The sequence below is a fragment of the Pseudopodoces humilis genome, chromosome 1 (genome assembly GCF_049639895.1).
Source record: "Pseudopodoces humilis isolate 2021_Gansu_Grassland_sample_001 chromosome 1, ASM4963989v1, whole genome shotgun sequence".
In the NCBI taxonomy this organism is placed as follows: Eukaryota; Metazoa; Chordata; class Aves; order Passeriformes; family Paridae; genus Pseudopodoces; species Pseudopodoces humilis.
The window spans coordinates 96779614-96800261 of NC_142200.1; the positions used below are offsets into that span (position 1 = coordinate 96779614).

General features: G+C 37.8%; 2 protein-coding genes across 2 annotated transcripts in view; both read right to left on the reverse strand.

The window, feature by feature from the left end:
- Positions 1 to 942: 942 nt before the first annotated feature.
- HUS1 (HUS1 checkpoint clamp component) lies at positions 943 to 8718 on the reverse strand. Its single transcript, XM_005529946.3, has 8 exons — positions 8574 to 8718; positions 8177 to 8304; positions 7549 to 7725; positions 6781 to 6888; positions 5781 to 5855; positions 3379 to 3478; positions 2601 to 2732; positions 943 to 1768 (listed from the first exon to the last, which is right to left on the reverse strand). Exons 1-8 carry the CDS (start codon positions 8623 to 8625, stop codon positions 1686 to 1688), a joined length of 855 nt encoding a protein of 284 aa, XP_005530003.1. The 5' UTR covers positions 8626 to 8718; the 3' UTR covers positions 943 to 1685.
- Positions 8719 to 11941: 3223 nt separating this feature from the next.
- Positions 11942 to 20648, reverse strand: part of ICE1 (interactor of little elongation complex ELL subunit 1) — a 35393-nt gene continuing 26686 nt past the window's right edge. The window contains exons 16-20 of the mRNA XM_088056495.1: positions 18891 to 19051; positions 16065 to 16255; positions 14763 to 14869; positions 13762 to 13860; positions 11942 to 12823 (exon numbers count right to left, since the gene is read on the reverse strand). Of these exons, the coding sequence (XP_087912621.1) occupies positions 12642 to 12823; positions 13762 to 13860; positions 14763 to 14869; positions 16065 to 16255; positions 18891 to 19051 (740 nt within the window). The 3' untranslated portion in view covers positions 11942 to 12641. The remainder of the gene's footprint in view (positions 12824 to 13761; positions 13861 to 14762; positions 14870 to 16064; positions 16256 to 18890; positions 19052 to 20648) is intronic.

Below are 20648 nucleotides of genomic sequence, written 5' to 3' on the forward strand. Positions count from 1 at the left end.
TAGTAAAGGCCTGTCTGCACAAACCAGTCTTTGAAATAAGTCGTGATATTAAAGGCTAAAGTCCTTGAAACCTTCCTGCAGAAGAGAGAGTAAAGCAAAACAATATCCTTGTGTATAAGAGAAAGAATGTAAACCTGTGTGTATTAGCCAATAGTAATTTGCTTAGCCCGCGGACCCTGTAGAACCCTATGAAAGGTGTGTTAATAATGGAAATAAACGGCGTTCACGTTTACTTCTGTGAAGGGTGGTGAATAGCTGGCGGTCTCTCAATATTTACCCTTCCAATTCTTTCCCCCATCCCACCAGGTGTGAATGAGTGGCTGCTTATCAAGCTCCACTCCCAACATAGGCAAAACGGGACTTTGCAAGTGGTAAAGATGCAAACCTCAGCATGTTGCAGGCAGTGGGTGAAGATATGACAACTGATGGGGCAATGTGCAGGGCAAGGGAGAGCAGGGAAGAACAAAGAGGGAGCAGGTAGATAGTCCTATAAACACAGTCAGTGGACACACTCATCACTTCAAGTCTATTCTATCTTCTCACTGCCTCTCCTTCAGCCTTCTTTTGAGCATTTGCATCTCCATGAACAAAAGATTCATTGCTCCCTTAACATCAGTGCCCCTTGGAAAAAGACCCAATAATCAAAAACCCAGCACTTCTGACCATGACAAGTTACTTTCTAGAAGAAACTCCAAGTCTCATTTGGCAGCATAGACTCAATCACTAAAATAATCAAAGGCTATATGAAACATGCCAGGATAACAAATCACAATGGAATAAGGAGGAAAAGACCTCGAAAATAACCAGGAGGTAGAAGCAGGGGCAGTACTCCCATGAGTGAAATTTAGTCATGCTCTTGGCTGCTTGGCATGAGAGCCTAGACGCAATCTCATCATGTCTGACACAGATTGTACAATGTTTTTGATCTGGAAAGGGCAAAAATATGATCCACAGAAAATCTGTTCTTTATTTCACACCAATTGCTGTGCTCACACATGTCTTCATATGATACTCATTCTGTACATAGGGATTTTCACTGCCCACATGAACAAAGTAATCCAGACTGTTGTGCTTGTCCTCTCAGGCCAAGAGTTAAACAAAGAGTAAACACAAAGAGAGCTACTGAGATATGTTGTACCAAGTTTAATCCAAACATTTCTACTGGAATAGAATTCAATTCCATACCCCTTTAGGAGGGCTGTGCATACTAGTCCAGGCAAACACCAATCTCACAACTCTCCAGAAGGCTCTCCTGTTTCATGGAGGTATGAGAGCTTGCTCAGAGATCCCTTAACTTGGATTGCATTGCTCAATACTGAATGCACACAGCAGCAGCTCCAGAGGCAAATTCTACCTTTAGTTTTTTGAGGAGATTGAAGTATTTAATTGAGCGTGCTTTTGGGATGCTTTGCACTGTGGGTAAGGAAAATTTCAGTTTTTCTCCTTCTCAGAGTAAGATATACCAAAGCTCCCCAGCATTGTGTCTTTCATAACATATAACTCTTCACAGAAATTTCTGTCTGAATGAGGAAGTATTCTGAATACTTCCATAAATATTGAAATAATGTCCATCTGATAGCTGTGTCTAACAGTGTCTCACATCAAAATACTCCAGCAACTCCAGAAAGATTTCAGACTTCATGAAAGAGGCCTCAGGTTGGAAAATCACCAAGATTCCAAAAGACTCAAGCAATTGCTGGAATAAAATACTGAAGTGAAACCTCCTCATGGAGCAAGATGAAGTGGACAATTCTTTTATGTACAATATCTGTAAAGAGGGAAAAAAACATTAAAACAAAAGTCCATGTTAAAGCAGGAAAAATACTTTAAAATTACATCTTTTAAAGATGCCATCATTAGAACAATGCTTCCACCACTTCTGACAGAAGGGTAACTAGACAATTGAAATCCTTGGGGGTCTGTGAAGCATTAATAATTTATGAAAGATGATACCAAAGAGTAAATATATAGTACATAGGTTTATAATGCTACACACATTATTTAAATCTTCCTTGGGAAATTCTTAGCATCTCCACTAAACCATTACAAACAGATGTTCTCAGGAAAAGCACACAGAGTTATAAAAATAGGATATAAACCCCTGCATAGACTTCTGCTAGAAAGGAAGTATTGTTTCTATGGCTAGAAACACTAGCTGTCTAGAAAGAATTTTAGTATTAGCATGAGTATAAGAAAGCATCCAAAGGGAAGAAAAGAAAACCAAAAAAACATACCAGTAAATTCCAATTTCTCTGCTAGAAGCTAGAGGCTTTAAGACTTTCAAAAAATAATAGCTCAAAATAATAATAAAAATTAATAACAACTTCAAAACAATGACAACAAGACAACACACATGATTAGTGAGCCTGAGTATTCAGTCTGAGACTTTTAAAAAGGCATGACTTATTTTATTTTTTCTTCCCCAAATGCCTAGTACCTGAATCTTACTGCCTAAAAGTATAAATATTAGAAGACCTCAGATACAGTAAAAATAGTTGACTTTCAGACAGACAAAACAGAAGACATGGTATTTTGCTGAAACTAAGTATGGCAAACATCCCTACTTAACTGGAGTTCATGGGCAGAGCTGTTGAACTTACTGCACAATGCTTTTGTAGGATTGACCTGCTGTCCAGCAAGCAGCTGCTGCAGCTTCTTGATGTCTATGCGTGCTTCAGCCATACTTTCCAGATCTCTGCCTTGAGCAGAACTCTGACATCCATCCTCTGATGCTAAAAGTGTAAGGACACAACACTTAGTCCAGACATAAAAAGCAGTTTCAACGCCCATAAGGACACATCTGTATGTCGCTAAAGGACATGAAATGATTCACACGAACACTTTTCAATGTTAGAACAGGAAAGAAGTAACCTTTATTGTCTGACTCCAGTATTTATAGATTCTTGACAATGACTAGGGACTGGATAATTAAGTTACCACCTTCCCAAGCACACCGGTCATGCGAAACGTTCATCAAAAGATGTTTCTTAGAAGGACTGTGATAAACAACTTATGTTTATAGAACTTTCATGGGAAAGTAACTAAAACTATGAAAACATTATCAGAAGGCTTTAGTTTTCAGGGTAACACCTGAAAACTGCTGAAGCGCTGGAACTCAAATGGTTTATTTTTCAGAACAGTGTAAGGAAAATAAATCCCAGTTTGGTAGAAAACTGCCAAGATTAATGGAAGAGATTCCCCACCACCACCCCAAACATGAAACAGACATTCCACTGGCCACTTTTTCTTTTAAGATTTCATTTGAAGACTTCAAAGTACTTGATGCTATTTTCTAAAGAATAAAAGGTAAATACAGTTACAAGCAACACACTTAAGTAATGAGATCAGACAGACACAAGAGGTAACAGGGAAACTCACCCCAGGGAGGATTTCCCAAGTCTTTAAAATGTGTTGTTACAGATACTAAGTCAGTTTCTATTTTCAAGTTCATTTCACCACTCAAGTTTGCTTCAATCACCTGCAAACAATCTCAGTTTTAGGCAACCCACTTTCACACTGCAGAATTACAGAAGAATACGGTTTGGTTTTGTTCAAATACAAGCTTCCAGGAGTACTTCAGTGCAAGTCAACCATACTTTCTGAAAATGGTTTGGACAGTTGAATGTTCAGCTATAAAATGCATTTCCCATCATTCCCATATGAATTACTCTAGACAGAACTTTTTCCATTTTGAAAAGAAAGACATTTAATTGCTCCCCAGTACTTTTAGAACAAATATTAGCTTCGGGAAGTTCATGTGCTGAGGAAAAGTCATGAGAAACAAGAGACTGAGGCTCAAGAAATGCAAAGATTCCTGAATTTCCATTCAGTTGTTCAACACATGGAAAGGCATGGTCTGTATGACACGCAGAAAATGGGATGCACCAGGAGCTGACGGTGCTGCTTTCAAGAATTTAAAATAGACAACAGCTGGATCAGATCAGTAACTCCAAGAAGGACTTTGAACTAGCAGAAATCCTGGAAAAGTGCTAAAAGCTTTTAAATTCCATCCTGAAAGCTGGGAGGAGGAATTTGAAGGAGACTATATATGGTCTTACACAAACCCCAAGCATATCAGAGGATTCCTAAAGCACAACTAAGCACTTAGTTTCTGTGATTAGATGAATTCTCAGCAATTTTAAAAAAAAATTACTTGTACTGCAACCAGAATCTTGTACAGAATGGAGATGCCAAGTTCACAAAAAATGGACAAGTACTATCAAAAATTGCTTCTAAGCCCATTTTGCAGCACCGATCTTGACAGTTTCGTTACCAGATGCATTTTGCAAAAATAATTAATTGTGACACTTGATGTTTTTTCGTTCTCTAACAGCATGAAAGCAAGGCACTTAGTGTGATGATTGTGTAAGTAGAGACCCTTTTGTTCGCCTAAACATATAAGATACGATGCTTTGCAAAGCTATGCTTTGTGGAATCAGGATGAGGTTGAAGGCTGCTACTGACGGTTGCATAAATTACTAATGCCCTTGCGAGCTTTCTTGAATTCCAGAAAGTAACCGAGATAAGCCTTAAAAGAAAACAGTGAGAAAAGGTCAAAGGGAGAGGACTGAGGAAGACTCTTGAACTTCATCCCGCGACCACCAGAAGGCAGAAAAAGACCCCCTAACAACCAGAGACACATGCGCAGAGACACCCGAGAACGGACACGTAACCCGGAAGCTGAATAGCTTAAAAGGGGGAATACGGAAACTGACGGCGCGGCAGTCGCCCAGCGCTGATTTTTGCTTATTGCTTGCTTGCTGTAATTAATAAAATTTTCTTTGATTGAATCATATCACTCTCTTGAGTGCATTCATAACACTTAGTATGAATTCAATCTCATCATTCAACTATCCTGTGTGAGAAAAGAGCCTCAGCTCTAGAAACAAAAGCACTGTGCTCAACTTTGTGTAAGCATATCCACCAAGGACACGGAGGAAGGAAAGAAAGGAAAAAAAAAAGCCCCCCAAAATTCTCACAAAAGAAAATACATATATTTGCAGGATGACTGGCATTTGCCAAACTGCCAGTAACCCAAGGTAATCTCTCAACTCTTCCAAGTCTTGAAAGACCAAGACTGTCCCAATTTCAGGATTCTCCGTTAACAGAAATTTTCCTGTTTATCAGAACTGGTATGAACAGCATCAACCCCAAACTATTCCAAAGCTCTACACTTATTTACTTTCATTTCTGTCAATTATGGTGACTGTGAGCAAAAACAACTCAATAAAAAGCCAAAACCCTTTTCTGTTCAACTGCAGAGGGCTTCTTTCAATTAAAAGACCCACTGACACTCTAGAAATCCAGGGAAGACTGCAAACCCAACATGTCAGTCTGAAGCACAGTATGACATCCCAGGGCTATTAGCAGAATTTCTTTTAAATCCTATATCGAGTTTACCTAAAGTTCATTCACAGACACCTAACACAACACTCAATAGGCATTTCCTTAATGAAATAACCTGGAAAGTCTCCAGCTAGCTTCCTGAAGGACTATAATTTCTTACCAGCTATAAAGAGTGGCTTGTAGAAACACAATGTGCTTTCATGGATTTAGTACAAAGATCATCAATTTCTGATAAGCCCAGGAAAAGCTCTTCAGTGTAAATCCTAAAATAAATCCCATCATTATTTTCATCTTTACACAGGCTACAAGCGCTTTGATTTCAGTGTCTAACTCATCTCAAAATAAGATGATGTGGCAGCACCAGTTTAGGAAACATGTTATGTCCCTAGTGAAATAATATCTGTAGCATACATGCTTTAAGTGTCTTAACTTACAATGAAATTGCTGAGATTCTTCATTCTTTCCACAACACTCTTCATTGTTTTCAGGACTGGTAGGTAAATACTGACCTAGAAATACAGAAGAACTGCATTTGCACAAGCATTTAAGATGTGATTGGGACACATTTATTTCTACTTTCAATTCTATCTTAGTTTGGACTGAGTTATCTATGGCTTTCAGTATGCACAATATCTATCTGAAATCAGCAAATATCTCAGGAATAGAGGAACTCTCTCTCATTATAACAATAGGCCATCATTCTAGCAATTATTCCAGACATAATATTCTGTCTTCAAAATATAGGTATGTTTTTACAGATTAGACTCTCACACGAACATCTGTGCTACTAAATAGTCAATTACTACAGTCAAAAAGGAAAGAACAAGATTCCCATGACACTGCAGTAATTTCTGGAACTGCAGCAGTGTAAATCTGAAATAAAAGAACAAAATATTTCAAGTATCTTCTTGTATGTCTTCAGAATCTAAATACTCTTAGCTGTAGAGTAACAGACACCCACAACCTCAAATAGGATCACATTTGTACAAGGACCTTCCCTTGCAACTCTGCTAAAAGTCAAAAAGGATATTGTGAGGTTATATAAAAATCAGGAGGAAATACATATATATTTAACTCTGCCAGATAGGCCATAAATTTCAGAAAGAACAGAATATTTGGGCCATTTGGCACCTGAACAGCTGAAACAGTCTAAACTTGTGTGGTTCAGAGGTGCTCCAGACTAAAGCCATGCAAGTCCTTTTCTCCTCCTTTCCTTTGCCGTGAACATTACGGAGGAAATTGGCAATCACCAATTCTGTTTCCATAGGTTCTTGGCTCTCTTGTCAGGATAGAAGCCATGTTCCATATCCCTCCAAAACTGTTGCCTCCCATCTTCCCTCTTTCAACTCCCTTCCAAACCCCACCAGTAGTATACTGTGTAGCAATACCATTCCACTTGCAAACTCAGTAGGGAATATAAAAACAGAGGCTTACATCAAAGTCTGGCACACTGGGCTCTCTGAAGTCATTCCACATTCTTCTGGGAATAACTCCCACAGGAATGTCATGTGTCACAATCCTACTGCTGCTTGATAAGGATGGCTTGAGGGAAAAAGAGGATGCTCTTGCAGTTAAACACAAGACTGGAATTCTAAATTTAAATTTTTCATACCCACTCTGGGAAATGCTGTAACTACATGCCTGACACTCAGTTCCAGTTTTCCCTAGGTTCCTATCAGTATGCTTTTAAGTGGACTTCCCTGTCAAATGAGGAAGGATTTGTGATGTATCAGTCATTAGTGTACCTATAAGCTATCCTTGGAGCTGATAAGGTGAATCAGCGGAGTTAACAACAACAAAAGAATCAGAAGTCACCATACAATATCAGGAAAACCAATGGCAAAACACAGAGCCAAACACTGAAACCTCCTTCACCTAATGGCTTCAATGAAAAGGCAATAATCCACATAAGATACAAATGATGAAGGAATGGAGAAAAGCAGACATCAGAAAAAGTTGTTTCAATAACATAGCTTTCTTTTTTCCTCCACCTCCCACTTGCCTTTTGGAAAATACAAAGCTGGTTCTGTATGCAACCAACCACGATGGCTAGACCAAGAAAGGCTAGTGAAATGGAAAATGGCACAATGTTTCTTTAGTTTTCTAGAATTACACCAAATATTACCCTTCAATCTTAGGAAAAGCACTAAATTTTAAAGAACATTTTCTTAATAATGAAAGTGAAAGCATGGTTGCACTTACTAGCTCCACAGCAACTCTGAGACAGGGACAGTGTTTATTAGTCAACTTGATCTTCACTGCCTTAGCACTTTGGGCAGTTTTCAATGCTCTCGACAGGTTCTCAGGCACCAACTCTAAATAGATTTCATTGTGCTCTGCAGCTACTCCTTCCATCTGAAACTCATCGAAGAAATTCCCCTACAATTTTTGAAAGCCGGGAAATAAAGCAAACAAGAGGGGCACGTTTTATCAGACCTTCAGCTTAGATCTGCATGTGTGCAGCAGAAATTACCCTCTGCCTGCCATCACCTGAGGAAACACAACAGGCTGCACAACCGTGAAGACTCATTGCTTCAGGCTAAACCAATTAATGTCCTCTCTGAACACCTAATGAGTCCATTAAACAGTGAGTTATGCTTTCCTGTTTCCAGTTTTGGGCAGGCCCATGTGTGCCAGCACACACTGAAGCTCTACACTCAAGTGACAATCAAGGAAAAGGGAATATCCAGCCTGAAACACCTGTGCATCCAGACAAACCTTGAGAGACCTGGCACATCGAAGGTGAGGCCTACAAGAAACGCCCCGTACACCAAACCCAAATGCATGCTCTGGTTCTCAACATGCGGCTCCTGAACTTTCCTGGGCTCACCTGACTCAGCTCACACCACATACTGGCGCCTCCATTTGCTACTTTATCGGAGAGGATGAAATACAGCTTGCAGACAGTAAGACGCAGGATGCAGGTCTTGGCTAACTTGGCGATTGTGTTAATTATACCTGAGGGAGGGAGACAGGGAGGGAAGATGTTACAGCGGTGACAGCTCCATGCACCCCGATCTCTGCGGGACAGAAATCCTTCAGCTCTTACAAACTCAGCTCGTGCTGCTGCGCAAACTCTTAAACACCTCGGGGTGAGGGAAAGCGCCACCTCCTCCCAGGAAAGCACAGCGGTTCTCATCTCCCTTCCCCTTTCCTTTGCCCGAGAAACCCGGCCCTAGTCGCTCAGCGAGGCACTGCCGCCCTTCACCCTGCCCCGGCATACTCACGGCTGAAGTGGTTGAGGCAGGCGAGATCCACGATTTTAGCCCGAAATCGCATAGCGGCGCGGGCTCTCCCGGGCCTCAGCCGGCGCTCAGGGACGGAGACGTCTCACCCCGAGCAGCGGCGCGCGGGAGCCGCCATTGGAGCCGCCCGCCCGCCGGCAGTGGGCAGGGCCTGGCGCGGGCGGCCCGGGCCCCCTTCCGCTGCGCTTAGCGGTCTCCGAGTCCGGGCTGAAAAGCTCCTCTCGGAAATACCTTGGCAACCCCTGGAAAATATGTGAAAATTCGTCTGTATGGGTCCCAGCCCCGATGTCTCGAGAAATTTATTTTTCAAATCCAAGGGGGCCCTTGCAGCAGACACCCTCAGCCCCTGGCAGGGGCCAAGCCCCGACAGTGCCCCGCCTGAAGCGGCGGTGAGGAGGGAAGGCAGCAGTCGTGCTAGAACGTGGGGCGAACAGAGCTTTGTGAGGCGCCTTTCCACTGCCCCACTGTTAAGCAGGCCACCCACAAGGGTTGCTTAGCATGCAAAAAAAGGGGAGACCTTATCACTCTCTACAACTGCCTGAAAGGTGGATGTAGCCAGGTGGGGGTTGGTCTTTTCTCCCAGGCAACAACTGACGGAACAAGGGGACAGTCTTAAGCTGCACCAAGGGAAGTTTAGGTTGGATGTTAGAAAGGAATTCCTCACTGAAAGAGTGTTGGGCACTGGAATCGTCTGCCCGGGAAGGTGGTGGAGTCACCATCCGTCGGCGTGTTTAAAAGAAGACTGGAGGTGGCACTTAGTGGTTGATGAGGAGGTGTTAGGTCATAGGTTGGAGCAGATGATCTTAAAGGTCTTTTCCAGCCTAGTTCATTTTGTGATTCTGTGACCACCAAAAGCTTTTTGGAGATAAGTTTATAACTGTATGCGAAGCCCAAGGAGACGAGTTGCACCAAGTACTGGGCTTTCTCTTTTTAAACCATATCAGAATTTGTTCTGTTCTAGTCAAAGCATGGCAACAAGATGCAAGTTTTATTTACAAAACACCGGCCATTTTCAGTAGCAAACATTTAGACGTCTCTAGGGTGATGTGGCAACTGAAGGAATTTGAGCCACCTGAGACTAAAATTCAAAATAATCAAAACTCAGGGCATTTGCCTAAATATCTCCCTTATTTTCTAACTCCTATTACCTACCTATTTGTTCCACTAATAGCTTCAGAATGTCGTTTTTTTTTCAAAATTTCAACCCAAATAGTCCAAAAAGTAATTTCATAACATGAGTTGCATTAAATTGAGTGTAACAGATAGGCACAGGTGTATCAGGTAGCCTAGCTCAAAGATGCTTTTTGTAGAAACAAAGTTAAATAAAAGGTATGTATGTGCAAAATTTGTATTCCAGCAAGGAATGACTAAGTAATCAAATAATTCTGCCAGTATAACATGTTAGGATACAGACACTCTAAAAATAACTTTTAGTATGAAGGCAACTAAACAAGAAAAATAGATAAATAAAACTTTTCCTAGAACAACTTACTCCAGCATCCTGTCCATCTACACACAGACAAACTTACACTGCTGTCCATTATTTATGATGAGTTTCTTTTCCTGGAGTAAATACATATCAGGGATTTTTCAGGTACCAAATAATAGTTATGAAGTCACAATTACCCTTATAAATAAACTATTATACATGTTTACTGTCTCCCATATTTGAGTCAGGAGAACTGCTAGAGCTGAATATTTTAATCTGACATAAATTTTGGCTGTTAGCATTTTGCCTAGCTTTAGATTGTTGACATTAATGTCTTAGCAGTTGAGACAGCTTTTCATGTTTTAGTTTAGGAATGTGAGAAGGCAGGGAGGAAGTGAAAACTTGAACATTTCCTGATATGCGTAGTTTTGGACAAGCCACATACTCAATATTCATGTAAGAACAAAAAAAGCAAAAATCTGTAAATGATGATAGAAACCTGAAAATCCCTGTTTTAATGGGCTATTTTGAACAAAGTATGACTTTAGTATTTGGAACAGATATCAAGATGGATAAAGCATTCCATATACTGAAAATCACTATCCTTTATGGATATCAACATTTTACAGCTCTTTAGATATAGTAAATTTGACACTGTGTGTGTGAATTACAAGTATTTTTTTATGAGTGATGAGTGATTAGTATTTAACAGAAGCAAATACCTTCAGGGTATTAATTATTCTAATTTTACCTGTTCCAATGCAGTTTGATTGGGCAATAGAGAGGAACACAAAATTAAAACCAGTTTCATGTTTCCAGTACACACAAAAAATTTTCTTACATAAGCAGAATACTTTACATGAAAATGGTTGCAGGGTAGATTGAATTTTTTTTATTTTTTTTTTTTAATTTGGTTCCAAATTAGTACAGCTGTAGATTTTTTTGTCTTGGAAAATTCTGATATTTCCTCTGTGAATCTAATACACTTCAAATGCCAGTGTTTTATGAAAATTCTAAAGGAAACAGGTTTTTCTATTTCTATTTATTCTATTGTGAGGATTTTTGGGTTGCAATATTTTTGCACTAAAACATCTGAAATCCTCTACTAATTTTGTTCCTTTGTTTTTTATTTGCTCTATTTCCCATTTAATTTAGTTTTCAGATTTATGATCAATATTTTTATTGTCAACCTGTGCCTCCTTTTGTCCTTGTTCCACTTCAAATATTTTGTGCTCAGTTTAATGCAAGAAGGGTGAATGAAGGCTACACATAAAATCCCCGAAGTCTTCAGAGTCACGAAAATGCCCAGGGTCCCAGACAAATTAATTTATATGAATCCCTACTGGAAGCCTTCATGACAGACATCTGTAGCAGTGCCTGTTGTGCACAGGTATCCCCCACAGTACCAGATTATTTTTCATTGACCAATTTGCCTGTGGTAAACTCCCTGAGGTCAATTTGATGTCCAGGGTGCTAGCAGCTATAGCTGCAACTGAAATCAATGGCCACTTTGCTCTACACAGTTTCACAGAGGAAAGAAACTCTCAGAGGTCTAGGAAGACTGCACTGGTAGTCATACTTGGAAGAGGCACAAAAATCACAATGCATATCAGCACCACAAAACTCTGTCAGAAGCTAGGTCCCATTACAATCAGAATCTGCATTAGCAAAGCTCAACCTGTCATATGGGCACAGCCACAGAGTGAAAACAGAAATTTTCAATAGTTTTTAAAGCTACTTCCCGAGCCCTCAAAGCAGATCAGAAACTTGTGGAGAGATGTCCAGAACTGCAGTGTTATGGGTAATTCATTCAGTGAAATTACCTGAACAGGTAATTCCCTGCTGCCCCCCAAATACTATTTATATAAACTAGAAACACAGTTAACTCTGTGTTATTTAAAAAGATCAACAAGAACAACAATGGTGTTTGTCTCTTTTATTATGAAAGATACAAAAACAGAGTGTAGTGAAGCTGTAATTAGAAACAAACTTTTTTTAAACAGACTCTCTATTTATATACACAAAATTCCCCAAGTGGAACAATATCAAATGTGAGACACATCAGAATAAACCATATATACAAGTTCAGAGATTTATTACCTCTGTTACTCCATACATGATGGCTACACAAAAAGTCAATTCCTTCTTGTTTTCCACAAGTATTTTAAATTAAGTTTGAGACAATCCAAGCAAAATAAAGCAGAATCTGAGGCGTGTTCTGCTATCTGAATTGTTACTTTATAAAAATAGTACAAAATAATAAGTTACGCTGAATATTCTGTCAAATAGTCCATACTCCAAACTGATGTAGGCGAAAGAATGAAAACTGTTAACTGATTTTATTTTCCTCAAACCAAAAATATCTCAGGAGTTCAAGATGCACTCCTTTTCAGATCACCAATCAGCTACTAGGAAAAGCAAGTATTTTTATTTTTTAAAAAAATCTTGCTTAAAACAGAAAAGCCAAATAAAATACTTTACCTTGTCTTGCATGATCAGACATTTTGATTAAAAACATGAAATACAAGAAGATATACACTTTGTATGGTTTTTAACTGGAACAAACTACTGCTTAATTGGTAAGGCACTTCTTCCTTTAGATCAGTCCACTTCGCTACATTTTAGTTTAGCTCCATTTCACATAGAGAAGTGATTTCAGCTATGCCATTTGTGATAGCAGGAGGGATGTTGTTAAGAACTTTTGCTCTCCAAGCATGGATGGCCTCAACAATGCCTTCTGGATTGCTTGAACCCAAGTCACATAGTGAATATACAGCTGCCAGCTGCACACCCCAGGGAACACCTGCAAAAGTTAATGAAAATCAGCTTGCAGAAACTTTGATAAGCAAGAATGTTTTGGGGAATCTTGGATCTATAGAAACAATTATTCAAGAACTGCAAATAAAACACATCAACAGCTGTGATGCCTACCACCATAATGTAGAAAGATGACAACCTGCACACAAATTCCATAATTTGAGGAATCTTATACTAGCACTTTCCAGTTTTCTCAATTCAGCAACTTTTCAGTATTCAAAGGGCGTACAAGAGTTGAGAATCTAGTGACTTTAGTTAAGAGTAACCAGACTTAAGAAAACAGTAAGGTTTACACTGAGTCTGAAACAAACATAGACATACTGTACACGCAGACTGTATACCATACACCACCAAATTAGAAGAACTTGAAATTGCAAGGAAGAGAAGGTGGTTCAAAACAGCTCCCTAACATTAACAAATGCTTCACTGCAAAATGTACTACATATCCAGAGTAACTTAGAAATATAGATCTCTGCTGCCCTAACTGCCTTGCTTTGTCTCATCAATATCTTGAACTTTCTCCCAACACAACAATTTTGCTAGTAGTAAGCCTCAGCATAAATTACTCAGGTAAAAAGTTAGCTATTACTGTTCAAGTTACACTCACCCTTCAAGTGATCTTAACTTGATCACCCTTTAAGTGATCTCTAATGCAGCTGATAGGCTCTTACATTAAACAATCTAATTCCAAGGTGTCTGAAACCATCTCAGAATTTTTCTCTGTCTCAAACACAAGGTAATACTGTTAATAGCTCATTAACTTTGTAAGAGAAAGGGACTCAAACTGAAAACAGTTTGACTTGTTATGCACTAACACAAACTGCAAAAGCAGGCTGTTTTGCTATGTGCCTTAATTTATATTCTGGCATTGCAAAACTTCACATTGTGGATGTTACACTCAAGTTTCTCTAAAAAAAACATTACCTTCCTCTTTTGCATGCTGTACAAACAGTCCAATTACTGAACTAACATTCTTCACTGCAGCAAGACAGCCTTCCTTCAAACCTATTTGTCCTAATCGACCTGAAAGAAAAAAAAGAGTTATTACATATGTGACTATTTAGACAGTCTATTCCCGGCTTTTATACTTCCCAACTGTCTGTTGAAGTATCAACAGAAAATGTAAATTTTAACTACAAAAGAGTAACTCTTGTTACCATGTTGTCTTGGGAACAACAGTTGTCCTATTCCTTGTGTAACTAAAGACCCTAAGGTATTTTTCATCAGATTGATTCAACCTCCCATAGGTTTACAATTGTAAAGTGTAAAACTCAGAAAGAATGCACTTTTTGTTTAATAAACAATATCATATAGCCTACATACCGAAAATAATTATTGAAACTCAAGCTACATCTATTTACATCAAATGCCACCTAGATCCCAAAAAAATTAATCTAACTTAAATTTATTATGGTATTAAATTGCACAAAAAACCATTTTATACACTTTGCTGTAAACATATGTCATGAAGCTGTGTCATTTAGGTTACCTATTAGGAAAATATTCTTCACCCAGAGAGTGGTTAGGCACTGTAACAGGCTCCTTAGGGAACTGGTTACAGCACCAATCCTATCTGAGTTCAAGATGCATTAGGAACATGACTGATTCCTGGAGCTGGACTGTGCAGGGTAGGAGTTGGACTTCAATGATCCTAGTGGGTCCCTTCCAACTCAGGATTTTTATGATTCTATATGTGGCTACAGACGATCTCATGTTAAATACATAAAACATGTTGGTATTTGTTATCATGAATCAATATACATCTCTCAAAACCTTCTTTCCACAGGCTGATAAACAGAAAATATCTGCATAAGGATCCAATAAAATTCAAAAACACTTCAACTGCCTTTCCAGACAGGCTTGACACTTTCATAAGGACATACTCATACAAAGTAGAAGTTCAACCAAGAATTTAGATCACTTACCAATCAGCCTGAGTGTCAATGCTATAACACTATCACTAATGGATTGAGTAGTTTCATGCCCCTTTATCTTCTTTATCCAGTTATCCATAGAAGGCCAAAGTACTTTGCTGTGAATGAAAAATGAATTTGAAAATCTCATATTGCATGAAGGGGTGGTTATAGTATTCATACAATAATGAAGGCGAATGACTCTTGTTTATTACTAACTTTAGGTAGACTGACTTCACAGATGTATATGAAATCGTGTTGCTTTCAAATGTCATGCTGATATGTTCTGCAAGTTTCTAATATGACTGAAAATTCAGTTTGTATGTTACAAGTAGGACGTGATGCTTGTTTTTAAAAGACGCAAAGTAAGACTTTTTTAATCCTTAAAATTATGCTAATAGACCTAGTTACCTATTACCAGCACAACTTAGAGACAATCATCTTGGTATGGCTTTAATTAAAACTACAGATGTTTCACTGAAGTTAATATGTATTAATTTTTAAAGTATTTCACAAAAATAACTTCTTTACTCTCTGAAAGTATGGAACTTGTATACAAGACAATGATGATTTTAAGCATCACTTATAATCCATAACATCTCATTTTATACTAGCACTTTCCAGTTTTCTCAAAAAAATTATGTCAAAGATAAACAAATGTCTACTAAGTCATGCAACCTCTACACAGAAAATCAAGGCTGTCAGATAAGCGTAGGTGTCAAAATGAAGTCTTTCAAACAAAGTTAAATATGGTAGCAGTCCATATCATGGATTATAGGTTCAAAGAAAATTTTAAACATTGAATCTAAGTATTATAATTATTTTAGAATCAAAATCAGAATGAAATCAAGATAATACACTAATAAGTATGGATATATTTCACTTTCAGCACTGAAGCAGTGTTATTTCCATATCAGAAATTCCACCCTCATTTTCTACAGTGGGGAGAGGGAAATTCAACAAGTAAGTTCAGAAGAAGAAAATCATTTTGCTTCACTGACAGACAATTCATCTCAAAATCTTATATAGCTGTTTTGAAAACAATTCTTTACTAGAACAGTTCTAACAGGGTTCATTGCTTGGAACAATACCATAAAATCCTACATTTCCTCATCAATCACTCCTATCTTAAAATAATGCATATATACACAGTACTATATCAGGCTGAAACATCCTCATTTCTAAATACCTATGCAATATTTTTTATGCTAAAAGCTAATTCATAATGAATTCAGGAAACAAAAAAACACCACCAAAACAAACCACAAAAAAAATCACAAAGAAAACATTTGAAAGAAGTGATTGGCACAGTACCTTATAACATTATCATGTGTCCACTCCCACTTCATGTGAGAGCAGAGTAGATCAAGAGCAAATATATACTGCCAAGCATCTTCACTGAGATCTTCTCCATACTGCTCACTCAAGTGAAATTCTACTTTTGTACATGACTGCATTTCTAAAAGCAGGTTTGAGATCATAATACCAGCATCTAAAGATGAACTCTGGAAATTTAGAAGGTAATTATCTTAATGCATGAAAAGTTACCAGCCCAGAACCAAACTTATAAATATTTGATACTGACTCTGTACAGCATCTTACACCATAAATCCAACTTTAGGGTTGAATTAACATAAACAAATACAGTACATAAACCAAAACCTTAAAGTACTAGGTATTTTTCCTGATGCCTTTACTAAAAGGAGAGTCTGGGGATAAAAATACCCAAACAAGAAAAATGTCAGATCTCAGAACAACTCATCTCCTTCTACAATTTAGGGATTTTTGTTTCTCTCAATGCAGCATTAAGGTATGAAGAGTGTTTTCCCAGTGCAAAAAGATTAGTCTAATATTGTTCACTTTCTAAATCATTTTAAAATTTGTTACTCTTTATTCTTCATAAATTTGTGAATTTGCAAACAAATACTTTCAAATTTTGAAGCAAATAAATATGCCACATGAAACCATTCTGCTAATTAAATAGCTAGGGGAAGAAAGGAAATTTAAAAACAAATATTTTTTAAATATCTGATGTATTCATAAAAAAAAAAGTCTAGGCTTATCACATAAAAAGAATGGATGCTTGGCAGTCCTTCTCAGTACAAAACCTCATATAATTGGCAAGTTCTGCCATGGTGCAAGTCACTAAAATGACATGCTTTGACCAAGAAATAAATAGCCATTCCATGTGAGTTTTACCTTCAAAAGTAGAATAATCTCCTAAAATTGTATGTATAACAGTTATTGTTAATCATTGTTAATAATTGTTAATAATTGTGTGCCTGTATTTCTAACCAAGTAAAACAGAGCTTAGACAGGATGATGTCATTTCCTATATTCAATATAGAAAATTCTGAGGTCTTTATCCCCAGCCACATCAGCTCTCCTATTTCAGAGATCCATTAATAAAGTAGGTAATGTGATTGTAAAGAATTAATATTTCCCGGAACATCTACTAGGACATTCTTGTGTGCATCTCTGCTAGAATGTTACTAAAAGTTGTAACCTAACAGAATAGAGAATACAAATTCATCACTAAACACGGACTGCAGTACAGCATAACTCTGAATACCAGATCTTAATGCTACATCACAACTGTGATTTAACAGTAAACCCCAGATACAAATCCATGCCAATTAACTCACTCCTGCACTAAAGCAAGAGGTTTAGGGGACTAAATTTCAGTGATACCATATTAAATTGAGGGCTGGCTTCAGAGGCTAAAGAAAAGAAAATTATCATACAGCACTGAAAGGCTATGATGACAGCAGTAAGACTACTGCATTCCTCAAGGCAGTTGTAGAGCAGCATATTAGGATAAGGAATAGATGAGCTATTGTCATGGTTTAGGAATGGTATTCTCCAAATTAGTGCTCCCACTGAAACTAAGCACTGCTTGCTTCCTCCCTCCTCTCCTTTCCTCTTCTCTGTGTCGGGATGGAGAGGAGAATTGGAGGCACAAAATGTAAAGATCACAGGCCGAGATAAGAACGATTTACTGGAAACAGCAATGAGATGAGAAAAAAACAGTAAGAGCAACAAACACTAATGATGGAGGGTACAAAAGAGAGACCAAAAATTCACATGGAAACAACAATACCCAGCCTCTCCCTCCACCACACTATGATGATCTGGAAGAGACTCACTTCTCCACATCCCTGGTAATGATGTGAGGTGGCACAGAATAAACCTCCAGGTCCCAGCCATGCCCCCTTTTGGCTACTGAAAAAATTAATCCTGTCCTGACCAGAATCAGGACAGCTATGAATCAATATGATTTTGTTCACTTGATATTTACAAAATTATTTCATCTCCAGGAAGCAAGCCTGGCATTAATACGGAGTTTTCAAAAATATAAGGTCCTAGCCTTCAAACAGATATAAAAGCCTGTTACAAAAATCCCTTTCGAAGCAAAGCACCTTTGGCTTTCCATTTGCATGACAGAAAATTGCTCGCAATGATTTAAATTTTTTCTCCTTGCATTCTTTTCAGGATGGTAATATGTGCCTGCTGAAAACTGATAGAAATGAAATTATTTGCCTTATAGCTCAAAGACTTAAAGTCAGCTCTCACTGATCATCCCTCTTCTAGTACCACTGGTTTTGTATTGATCACACCAATTGTTTATGAAATTAACCTAAGTTTTTTTGTGATAAACAAGTATTTACAGTCTACCTTGCAAAAAGATCATGTGTAAAAATAGACAGATTAATTTTGAAATTAACTATTGCAATGTATTGCCTGTTACACAGAGAACTACAAAAAATGAAACAAAAACATATTTTAAAAAGCAACAATACAAAGCAAAAGCAAAACACATCTCAAAGAACAGTTCCACAGATGGAGATAATTCTCTAGTCCAACAACACTCTAGTTAAAAGTTTAAAAACAACCTTTACTTCTAATGATCAGTAGATGGATTAATATTTAACAGGGAAAACTTCCAAGAAAAGTCTTGTATTCTAGTAGGGTCTAGACAGCTAGGGGAAAAAGGCTTCAAGTGGCATTAGTTGTGCAATCATACAGCCTCCATGAGATATTCACACCCTTCACTAGAAAAGTAAGTGGCTTGATTTGATTCAGGCAGCAAAGCAACCAATGCTGACAAAAGCTGATACCCACAATGAAATCAGACATTACCTGGTCCCAGCTGAGATAAGCACTTAAACAGGCCAGCATCTCATTGCTTGCACTCTGTCTGACAACTAATTGCATAGCTTTGTTAATTGCACCTTGGAAGACAAATATGTCAGACCATACATTTGTGATAAATAGAATCAATTTCTCTGAGTCTGGAAAGTCTAAGGAAAAAAAGAAATAATGAAGTAAATTTTTAACGTCTTAAAACACAAAAATATATATTCAGGCATTAAAAGCTAGTACATTCAACAAGGTAACTAGGAAAACAGGCACAGAAATCACATCACAATTGCAGCCTAAGGAAAGGGAGTCATACTAGCATATCTCAGTCCTTAGATTAAAGAAGAAAAGATCCAAGGAAAAAAAAACAAACAAGAAACACCAGTAGAACACCAACAAACCTTAAGCCACCTCTCCCATTGTAAATTCACTCCCTCTCCCTTCATCTTTCTTATTGCACTTTAGTTCACTAAGGAGAGTGGTCTTAGAGCTTTGAAACTGGATTCTTTAATTTAGGATTAATTTAGAGTAGAAGATGCATGCCAATAACCTACCTAATACATTCCAGTCACAAATAAGCACTCTGATCACTGGACCAAACTAGAATTAGTCCAAAGAAAAAAATAATCTACAGTACTTGCTAATATCTTGCACCCATACAACTGTGAAACATATAGTTGCATGCTACTATTTGTAATTCCATAGATGTAAAAAACTGTGCTACTCCACATAATTGAAGAATCCTCATTCATTAAAGTAATTCAGAGCTAGTATCTGACAACTATGTTAGATAGGACAGAGTTCCAGGCCATCAATGGGAAGCCAAAGGACTCTTCAGAATACCAAAGCTGAGAGAGCCTTGAGAGCTTCAAGGCAAAATACTAAGATAAAACATGAGCGTGTAGACTGTAAGCCATAACAAGTACATTGGAATAAGTAAAAAAGTAGATATCAGTTTCATGCATGAAATGTTATGCTGGAATACACATGCCTGGAATACTACACAAAAAAACAATGAAATCTCAAAAGCTAAATGTATCTTCCCCTCTTCACTTCAGCATAACTTCTACATTTTTTGAAACATCTTAAGAACTAGAAAGCATATCAAAATACATCAAACCAAGAAGCTTTAATGAGCATAAAGAATTTAGACCTCAATGAAGTGTCTTGGATGGACCTTCTACTCTGAAGCTGCTCATCATGTGAAGAATTAACTTTTTTCTATCAGGACTGTTGGTGAACTAGAATTATTGACAACTTGAATTGCCTGCCCAGGAATTTGAAGCACTTATAAAATTCACCCAGTGATGAGTCAGAGTTCAGGGGGCATCAAAAAGAGAAAAGTAAAAAACAGAAAAAAGGCAGGGAACAGAAGAGAGATAAAAGGAAAATTAACCAAAAAGTTAACATTTTATTTATTAGTCGCCTAAGGAAGAATACTTGAAACGAGAACAGAACAAAATCAATGGACAAGTCATCAAGACAAAAATGATGTTAGTCTAAAGAAGTAATACTGATTGTTTATAGTGAATTTGGTAACCGTGTAGCTTGTGATGCTATAATTCAGATGAGAATATGTGAAACTACATGAAAGAGGAAAGCCTAAAATAAATGCATAGTAATCAAATAAAATCAAACAAATTTTATAAAGCCAAAACAGCACTTGAGATGTGTTTACAGCTGTTCCCATTCAAAAAATAACTACAAAACCACAGAACAATGACAATAGAGACTTATGCAATTCAATGTATAGAAGAA

What these genes read in the sequence shown, in the direction of transcription:
- HUS1 (XM_005529946.3), bottom strand. Translation starts at nt 8,625, where the DNA reads ATGCGATTTCGGGCTAAAATCGTGGATCTCGCCTGCCTCAACCACTTC. An exon ending in CTGCCTCAACCACTTCAGCC is followed by an intron (nt 8,305 to 8,573) that starts GTGAGTATGCCG and finishes TCCCTCCCTCAG; the next exon opens with GTATAATTAACACAATCGCC. An exon ending in CTTGGGAAATCCTCCCTGGG is followed by an intron (nt 2,733 to 3,378) that starts GTGAGTTTCCCT and finishes TTACACTTTTAG; the next exon opens with CATCAGAGGATGGATGTCAG.